Source organism: Cyprinodon variegatus, unplaced genomic scaffold (assembly GCF_000732505.1).
Source record: "Cyprinodon variegatus isolate N-32 unplaced genomic scaffold, C_variegatus-1.0 Scaffold213, whole genome shotgun sequence".
Lineage (NCBI taxonomy): Eukaryota > Metazoa > Chordata > Actinopteri > Cyprinodontiformes > Cyprinodontidae > Cyprinodon > Cyprinodon variegatus.
In genome coordinates, this window is record NW_015150666.1 from 619,448 (window position 1) to 629,003 (window position 9,556).

Below are 9,556 nucleotides of genomic sequence, written 5' to 3' on the forward strand. Positions count from 1 at the left end.
TTGTATCTATTTTTCATGTCTGTCCTTCTCACTTCTCCAGTAGTTTTCCAAATATCCTACTTTAAGAGCTTTCTGGGTGCTGTATTGACATAATTCAATTAAACTACAGTAAATCTTCTATAAAAATCAGCACTGGATGCTTAAAATGTGGCACAAATATCCACAAGCTGTGAGATCACCGTTAGCTCCTTAGATCTAAGCACTACAGACACTATATCTGCAGACTGATACCGGCAAAAAGGCAACCAAAAACAAAATTACGCGGAGCATTCCTCTGTGCGGGGAACAGGTACGTCTTCAGCTTTGTGTATGTTGGATAACACAGCGGGTATAAATTGGTGAGTTTCATTATTCTGGAAGCCTAGACGGATAAATAATTTGGACTGCCACATATTTTTCATTTATGCACCTGTAGTGTTTTTTGATGCGCCGAACAAAGACATTTGCTGAATTTATTTTAAAGGACACAGACGTTTTATGACATATATTCATCCAAATAAGATGGTCTTTACAGTTTAAGATGACAGGTCATATGCAGATTAGAGTAAACTGTCAAATCTGCAGTCTTTATCTAGACTCACTCTAACTTGCCATGGAGACATCCGTTTTTTCTGAGTGACTTCACAGTAACGGTAGAGCCAACACCAACACTGACTCACAGTTAGATGATACACACTCATTAAACACAAGAAGGGTGCCAAACAGGCAGTTATAGACACAAGAGCAGGAATACAACTAATGTACAGTAAATTGCAAAAAAATGCCCAGAAGATATATTGTAAGCAGCACTATAAGAAATCAATGTAAACAACATAACAAAAAAGACAATATTGGGGATGAGTTCTCCTTTGAAGAAAACCATTGGAAACTAGTTGTGAGGTTTGTTTGGGATTATTGTGCTGCTGAAATACAGACATCAATGCCATTTTGTTTGGGTGTTTAAAATGACCAAGGATCAACTCATATGCAAGTCTGTCATGAAGCTGCTAGAAAATGATCACTGTGCTCAAAGAACCAAGTTTATCATGATATTTTTTATCTGAATAAATGGAAACCAAGAAAGAAGCATCGCTAAAAAAATGACATATTTAAATTCACTACATACCCAACCTAATTCAGGAGGAATGTTTTATTAACAAATTAGAAATTATAAGCTATAGGGTCACAACGAAAGAATTGTTCTTGGAAAGGCCAGATTAGATTTTTAAAGTTAAACATACTTTGCATACTGTTAAACAAGGTAGTGACAATGTCATGCTTCAAATACATTAAATCGACAGTAATACTTAATACAAAGCAGATACAATAAGGATATAGAAGATTGCATCCAATTTTCCCGAATTACATAAATTTAACAGCTACAATTTAAAAGCTGTAAATCACTGGGTCTGCCTAAAGGAAAAAATACCTGAATATATCAAAACTTGCTAAGACTAAATGACTGTAAACATATAATTTCATACTTTGAAATACACAATATATGCATTATTTTAGAAAGATTTTAAAGTTAACTGTAAACTATACCCACAAAGATTTTCTCTAGAAAATAATAGTGCAAACTTAATATATGAATGCAATAATGTCTTAGTTTATCACATGTGCTGTTTAGATCATCCCTTTTCCATTTTTTGAAAATGTCCGAGTGAATTAAAAGGGTGTTATCACAGTTCGTGTCTAACTGGGTTAATCAGTTTCTTGCTTGGCTGCTGTCAGATTGCATCCTCAGTGGTTATTTTGCTAATTAACTAGAAGTCCTAATTGCTACAGGCTCAGCAAGTATCCAAGTGACGCTCTGTGCAAGGAAGACACTTTTAAAGCTACAGTATGCTTAAAATATTCCTGATGTGTTTCACGCTGCATCTTAATATTGTATGAGCTGACCGTGTTCTGGGTGCACTGGGTAGAGTTTCTTAAACAGTATTTTCTGTTTAAACAAAGGCTATTTAGGTGAAGACCGCGATCCTGAATCAGTTCATCTGACCTTTAATTAGAATTTTCAATAGTGCTTCTTTTCATCTCATACAATTATTTATTTGGTGATCTCATTATTCTCATTTTTTAGAATTGGAATCACTGAGTCAGGTTTGTAGACCATCTTGCTCACACACCTTCTTAGCTCAGTCCACAAATTTTCAATCAGACCAGGATCAGGGCTTTGTGATGTCCACTTCAAAGTTCAAAACACAGAATGTGTTGCCCTAAAGCCACTCTGTCACTAACCTGGTTCTTTGCTTAGGGTCAGTCGGTCACTTACCAAGATCTAACTCTTTGGAAAATGTCCAGTCCGTGGTTATAGTAGCAAAACGATTATAGAAAGAATGGTCACACAAATGTGGACCTTATAAAGAGTATAAGAACAAAATAATAGTGAAAAGTTAAAAAGAATAAACAAATAAAGTACTGCACTGTAAAGTGTTTTAACAATTTAAATACTGGGCACCTGGAAAACATATAACCAATATACAGCTATAGACATTCTTACAGTAATGGATATTTCAAAAATAGCAGCAACATCAGAGATGTGCAGAATGACAGCAGCCTGCTATTTAACTGACTAAGATAGAAACTGTGCAAAACCAGCATGAATGTAACAACTAATTTAGGTTGTTGAGAACAGTGGTGGTTATAAAGTTCATATGGAGTTAAGTGGCCCTGATTTAATTTTATATTTGGTTCCTGGTCATGTTAGTGAAACATTACCGATTTAAAAGGTTTTAATTTAGATTAAGTACAGGATCTACAGAATCACAAGGTTTTAAGATAAGGAACACCAATTAATAGTTTTAAATTTGTTTTGTAAGAATGTATTAATGCCTTGAATACATAGTGCACAAGTAGGAAAGCATGCCAATGTACACTTTGTTATCTTAAAACACAAATTTTCTGCAATAATGCAGTTTAAAATGCTCAAAATCTTAAAGACAAATATAAAGGATTGTTGTGCCTAGACCACCAAAGAGTCAGATAATATCCAGAAATTGTAGACCCATCAACAACAATTTTTGAGGGCAATTTAATGTGTTAAATCTGGTGAGTTTCAAAAATGAACACTCCAATAAAACTAAGGCATGACAGCATTGTCATGTAAAGAACCTGGCTAATTGGGATAGACTACAGATCAACACACATCAGCTGTTGATTTAAGGACCAAAGTTCAGAAATCAAGTCATCAAGTTATTTAAGAATGAATATGGGTCCCATTACAAAATCATAAAACCCAAGGAAAATGAGGAATGGCACATGGCTAGATAAAAAGTTGCAATACAGGCAGGATAACAGACGAATCTAGGCAAGAATAAAGAGGACTGTTGAGCTCATGGAGTGAAGCAGATTTATGAAAGGACAAATTAACCAGATGGGCTAATACAGGGAAATATAGAGAAGCTGAGGCAGAATGAAGGTAGGGTAGCTGAAGAAAGCTCAGTAATTTACAAAGAAAAATTTACTAAGAAACACTTCTAATTAAAGAACAAGTCAAATAGTAAACTAAGAGAATCAATTCCAAATGCACAAATAACAGAACAAAAGAACAAACTAAGAAACTGAACAAAAAAAAAATAAAAAAAAAGGATAATTTGGGAACACATTTGGGAAATGATTAAACAACATGGAAACTATAAAAACATAAACACAATAGAGACCCAAAATAAAATACTGTTAAAATAGTAAACCATGACACAATTTGCTCCCTAAAATATGCTTCAAATACAATATGTTTACTTCTATTATTAGAGAGTTTATTACCTAGGATATGTACTGTAGCTGAGATCTGCAAAAGACATTGCCTTTGTTACCCTAGAGAATTTGGTTAGTAAAGAGAATAATTTTTATCTAGATCAACTCATTAGCGAGATCTGAAGGGGTTTTGCAATTAATTATAAAAACAAGCAAAAATTATTTTGTTTGATGTGTGAAAATACAGAGAAAAGAAGGGCAAAATAAAAAAATATATATATAAAGCTGCAAAAGGAAAAAGTGTAAAGGTCTTAAAGATCTTTGATAATTTCCCTTTTTGTTTTAAGAGTCATACTCCTGATGTCTTTTAAAATTAAACAAAAATGTGTATTAGATTAGAGTAAAGCTAATATTTTTGACAGAATTGTTTTTTTTAATTGGCAAGATTAAATAATTTAGCAAAGAAGTGCTAATCCTGAACAACAACATGAACCAGAAGAACCAGAAATAGAGGATTAATAATGAGTTAAACTATGTGTGGAGATTCCTGTGTTTGTAACTAGTTTGGCTTTTTGTCAATTAAGTATTGCTTTCATAAACACATGCTCTGCCAAAGTCTAAAAACAATCACACTTAAAATGAAGGTGTTCCCATAGCTTAGAATGAGTTGTTTATAACTAGGCCACATATGCTGAGTTCATATGCCGTTGTCCGCCGAAGGTCAGATTCGTCAGCCGATTACGTCATAGCGAGACGCCGAGGCCTGTTTGGATTGGAACTCCTCGTTATGCAGCCGACAAATGCATCTGTCTTTTTGCCTGTTTAGATGGACAGGTCCAGTATATCCTATATAGCCTTGGGTATCCCATGATTCATTGCGAGTCTAAGCAAGCTGGCTGTTCCGTGTTCAGAGGAAAAAGGTAAATGGCGCCGAACAGTGGTAAATATTGTAATTAAGGTTTAATATAATACAAGGATGTGAATATTTCTATCTGGAATTGATGAAAATAGGGGTTTTAAATGGTTATTGACTCAGACATGTGGCAGATATTTATTTTTTTTATTGAAAGGTTTTATCTGTCCCTGTGTAAATGTGTGTTGATGACACAGTTTCCTATGTATCTGCGGTGTGGGGACCATCATACAGTAGTAGCCATTCAAAATTTCCCCACTTTCCTTGATGGGCCCTTGGCGGTTCCTTGGCTGGTCCCCTACAATTCCTTTTTAAGCATCAATCTTTATATTAGAATATTCTTTCTGTCATGATTTGTGGACATTAAGATCTAAAGTGAAGCGCCTTATCCGGGACAGACCCTGTAATTCAGAGAAAGGGTGGATCCAGAATAAAAATAGACTCCAGCAGAAGGAGGGGGGTCACTCCAGAAGCTGGAAATTGGAGGGGATTTTGCTGGGAGTGGCAGGGAAGTGGGCTGCCATTCAGTTGGCATTTGATTGGGAAGGGCCATTTTGAATGACTGCTACTGTATGATATTCGTGATGACGGTCCTGCTGCTGAAGTTCCTTGAAAATGTTATAGCACCCAGAACAAAAATTGAGAATTCATGCATCCATTCTTTGCCTGCTTTGTGTGTCAACTGTTATGGTTGCTATAAGCAAAAGAGTGTATGTTCGTGAAAGCCGGAGAAAGCTAGACCTGTTTAATTCTATGCGCAAAACTTTCCCAGCCTATTTTTTTTCTCATGACCTCGAAGGACCCAGTCCAGGTAGAGCGGGTCTTTGGAGGATGCATCCTCTGAGTTCAAACACATCCGTTGTTGGTGGTGCATCATGTTGTATCCCCATGTTTGATGACTGTAGCCAAAGGGAACAAACTTGTTCGTCTTAAACTTTTTACCTGTGTAACCGTAGCTGTTGCTGGAGGAGAAGAAGTGAGTAGCGAACATGCAAAAAGACCTCTTGTCATTCTATGAGCTATTTTCTGTTGAAATGGAGGATTATCCATACTCTTCGCCCAGCGAGAAGGAAGAGAAAATAGACAAGAAAAGAAAAAACAAAAGGGAAAAAAACTAGAGTCTACATTGGTGTAATTTTAAAAGGTCCAGACAATTCTTGAGGGTTGGATGCAGAGGTAGAAGGCTTTCTATTGGATAGGTATGTTAATTCAGTATAACGGATGTTTATTTCAGTCTTATGTTATAAACTGGGGAGTGTAGCCCAGCAACCACTGTCCTCCTGGCAGAGTCAGTTTGTTTGTTTGTTAGCCTACACTGTATGAGTTCCAGTGAAACTGTTATAAGTTGCGGATATTCTTTAAATAAGTTTCATCAGATGGCAGCCATGCGCTTTCTTCAGTGGTATTTTTACGAGAGGCTTTTCATGTGTTTATTAATCCATTTAGGCTGATTTGTCAAGGGTAATGGGGCTTAATGTATTCCCTCTAGTCATAAATAATATAGCAAAGCAATACCAGTTTCTCACTGTGATTTAATCACTAGAGCCAAAAGCATTACAAGACTAAAACATGCTTTAGATAATAATGCATCTCCAACTTCACTTGATAAATCAGCTGGCATAAATTAACCTGAAAACAACAGAGAAAATCTTTGTAGTTTTTTATTTTATTTTATATTGGAGAACTAAAATATATCATATGAAAATGTAGAAAGATACACAGTAACATTAAAAATCTGTTAGGAATCCAGTTTGTGTGGGTTGTTTTGTGTTCGTCTCTCCCTCCACCACCAGTTGGCGCCCTGTCCTCGTCCTCCTGCACACCTCCGGCTCATTGGTTCATCACTGGGGAGTATTTGAGCCGTTGACTGCCACCACCTCGACGCCAGAGTGTTTGCCGGTTTTGGGTACTCTAGCCAAGCCATGATTAGCCTAACCTGTGTCTAACCTGTGCTTAGTTTCTCTGAGACTAACTGTGTTTTTGTCTTTCAGTTTTGGCAGGAAGCCTTCCCGCTGACTGGAAGTTTTGGCCTTCTCACCCAGGAAGGACATTTTGTGTTCCAACTGAGCTTGGAAAAATTTCCACACGATCCGTTCAAGTACCGTCGAAATTGTAAGTGACAGTCTGCTCTCATACTCCTCAGGGTCCAACTCCACCAACCTGTCCGCCCTCCAACAAGTTGCTCTCCCTCTGGAAACCTCACACATTCTGGATTCAAGGCTTTGACTGAGATCCCCCCTACGTGAGTCTCTTTTTCCTCCATGCTCAAGAACTCCATTCAGCTTTCCTAAGGCCATTGAACTAACTGCTGTGAACTTCCCTTCCACTTCTAGTTCCAGTTCATCAGCTCTCTCTGAGTTCAAGATTCCACCTCTTGTTGTCCTCATCAATAAACCTGTTAAACTTTCCCTTGGTTCTCTGAGCGGTTTTCTGCCTGTGGGTCAGATCCCTTAAAAGCACCATAACAAAATCACCCCAATTAAGGGTGAGTTAGACTTTAAATAGAAGGACTGTATGCCAATTGTTTAAAGAAATTGTCATTCAAAGAACTAATAGACAGAAAAATTGTTAATGTCTTAAACAGTTTAAATATAAAATCTGTTAAAAACAACATTTAGTTATTGCAGTTACTCTGAGGGTAACTGCAGTAGCTAAGGGTTGCCCATTATTCTTAAGGTGCATCTTTAATCCTTGCAGCAGGTGAAATGATTTAATTTGGTCACTAACCGGCGTCCCAGCAAAGGGTGCATGGTCACAGTTCTCCTGCCAGGAGCGGTTGAGGCTTAGCACAAATTCTTGGAAGAAGGGATGCGTTTTATTGAAGACCGAAAAACCAACAATGTTGACCCGCTGATCGGCCACATCATCTAGCTGAAGTAGAGTGAATTCCTGTGTGGAAAAGAAGACAGAAAAAGAGGAAATTGTTAATAGAAGCAGCACGCTTCTATTGAAGTGGTTATATTTCACTACCGCCCACAATCATTTGTTTGAATTACACAAATGACATATTGAATGGGTGCCAAGGTAAAAAGGGCATGTGTTCATGAGACAGGTTTACATCTAATTTCATCTGTATGATTCATTTTCCGTTAGCTTCAATTATCCTGGTTGATTTGATGTAGAATAGCTGCACATGCATTTTCACTACTTAGCTATAAATCACTGAACAGAATCAAGCATTTTTCCTGCCATATGCATTTCATCAACAGAGGTCACTTAAACAGTACAGTGGACACACTGGAAAGTGGGTGACAAACTAAAGAATGGATGAGAAGCAGATAGAGAAAACTTAGACCTGTGGATAAATGTTAGTAAAATCCATTGCATACCAATGTCTTCAAGGTTGTAAAAAAAAAATGGAAAATAGAAGTCATTTGTTATTTTGTTCTTTTGCTCTGGGGACAATCTTTGCCTGTGGAACAGCAGACAGACTGAGAAATGAGGGGCTGTAGGAAAAGGAGAAGGTAGAGATGTGTGACAGCTGCTGGATCTCTCCTGAAGGTTAATAGAGGTGTCAGAAACCAGTTCCCCCCTCAGGTGGCGGCCTTCACCTGTCTTATTTTTGTGCCGTCTACCTTATAACATCCGCACCAAGCCCAGTCTACATATCTGCCTGTCTTCCACCAAGGCCAGGGACTCTGAAGATAAGAAGAGTTTGTGGGAATGGTAAATGGTAGAGAGGAGACCATGATAAGGGTGGCAGCCAGGGAAGGGGGAGGTGGCATTTGACACTGAAAACTAACGGAATGGGAACAAAAAGTTGACAAAATAGACTTTTTGACAATGATGTCTCTACAAAATAAGAGTTCCTCCATCTGCCATAAAAAATGTTTAGCAGCATACAACCTTCTCTTCAACAGAGATTTGAAAGCATAGCCTATAGAAAGTAAAAAGTGTAAAACTTCTGTTAAGATGTTTCTTTACTGGAATTGCAAATATCTTCAACATGATGCTAAATTGGAGGAACCTGGGGTCAAAAATGCACGCGGGTCACATATGAAAGTGGGACCACCAACTGAGGTGGGTTTCATGGGCCCTCCTGTGGCCTGGGTAGGACTAGGACTCAGATTTAATGCGCATCAGTTTATTGTGATTGACAATACAATAGCACAACAGAATCCCTACAGTAATAAAGTCTAAATCAATTAATATTAGATGTCCAAGTGTAAACAACGGTGGGAAATAAGGCAATCTATGCTGTGCTGTGATCAGACATACATGGATAACAAGAGTAAAGGTTTCTTGAAGGCAACTATAAAGGTACATTTACAGATTTTCTTTATGTTATAACATTTTTATGATAAATATCAGTTGAAACATTTTCCTTTTTCTGTTTTCTTTTTTTGTAAACCAGTCAAAGTAGCCTGGTGCTGCTACAATATTGATGTCCTTGGTATAACCACCTACTGGCCTTCCTTATGCATTGCAGCATTTGTCATTCAATGAGCCAAGGGGGTGTAGATTAAGAATCAAGACCTTTTTTGTCAATATGAGACCATAATGTTAAATTTTTCAGAGGGCTAAAAAAGAATGCAGACACAGAGAAAAGAAGAGGACAGCTTAGAGAATAAAACAACAACAACAAAAAAAGAAACACCATCTACTGTAAACTCTTCCAAGAAAATCCAGGACGCTTTTAGAAAATATAAAAATCATTAAAAGAAACAATTATAAAGCTAAGCTTGAGATATATCAGTTTAATCTATCTGAGGAGGGGTGTCTCTGTGGAGGTCAGATGGAACGTGTGTTTAACTATAAGGGGATGAGGGATTCCACAGGTTTGGAAAAGAAACGGTTTTAATCATGTATGACAGACAGACAGACAGACAGACAGACAGACAGACAGACAGACAGACAGACAGACAGACAGACAGACTGACTGATTTTTTTTCTTTATTTATTTCGGACTCATGTACCAATAAATATATAAGCTAAAAATAAAACAATACAGGTAGAAAAGAACAATAC

At 37.2% G+C, this 9,556-nt stretch overlaps 1 protein-coding gene across 3 annotated transcripts in view; it reads right to left on the reverse strand.

The window, feature by feature from the left end:
* The window catches only part of grik4 (glutamate receptor, ionotropic, kainate 4), a 461,142-nt gene that overhangs the window by 104,856 nt on the left and 346,730 nt on the right, over window positions 1-9,556 (reverse strand). For all 3 annotated transcript variants that reach the window (XM_015380401.1, XM_015380400.1, XM_015380402.1), the window contains exon 9: window positions 7,316-7,477. In XM_015380401.1, the coding sequence (XP_015235887.1) occupies window positions 7,316-7,477 (162 nt within the window). The remainder of the gene's footprint in view (window positions 1-7,315; window positions 7,478-9,556) is intronic.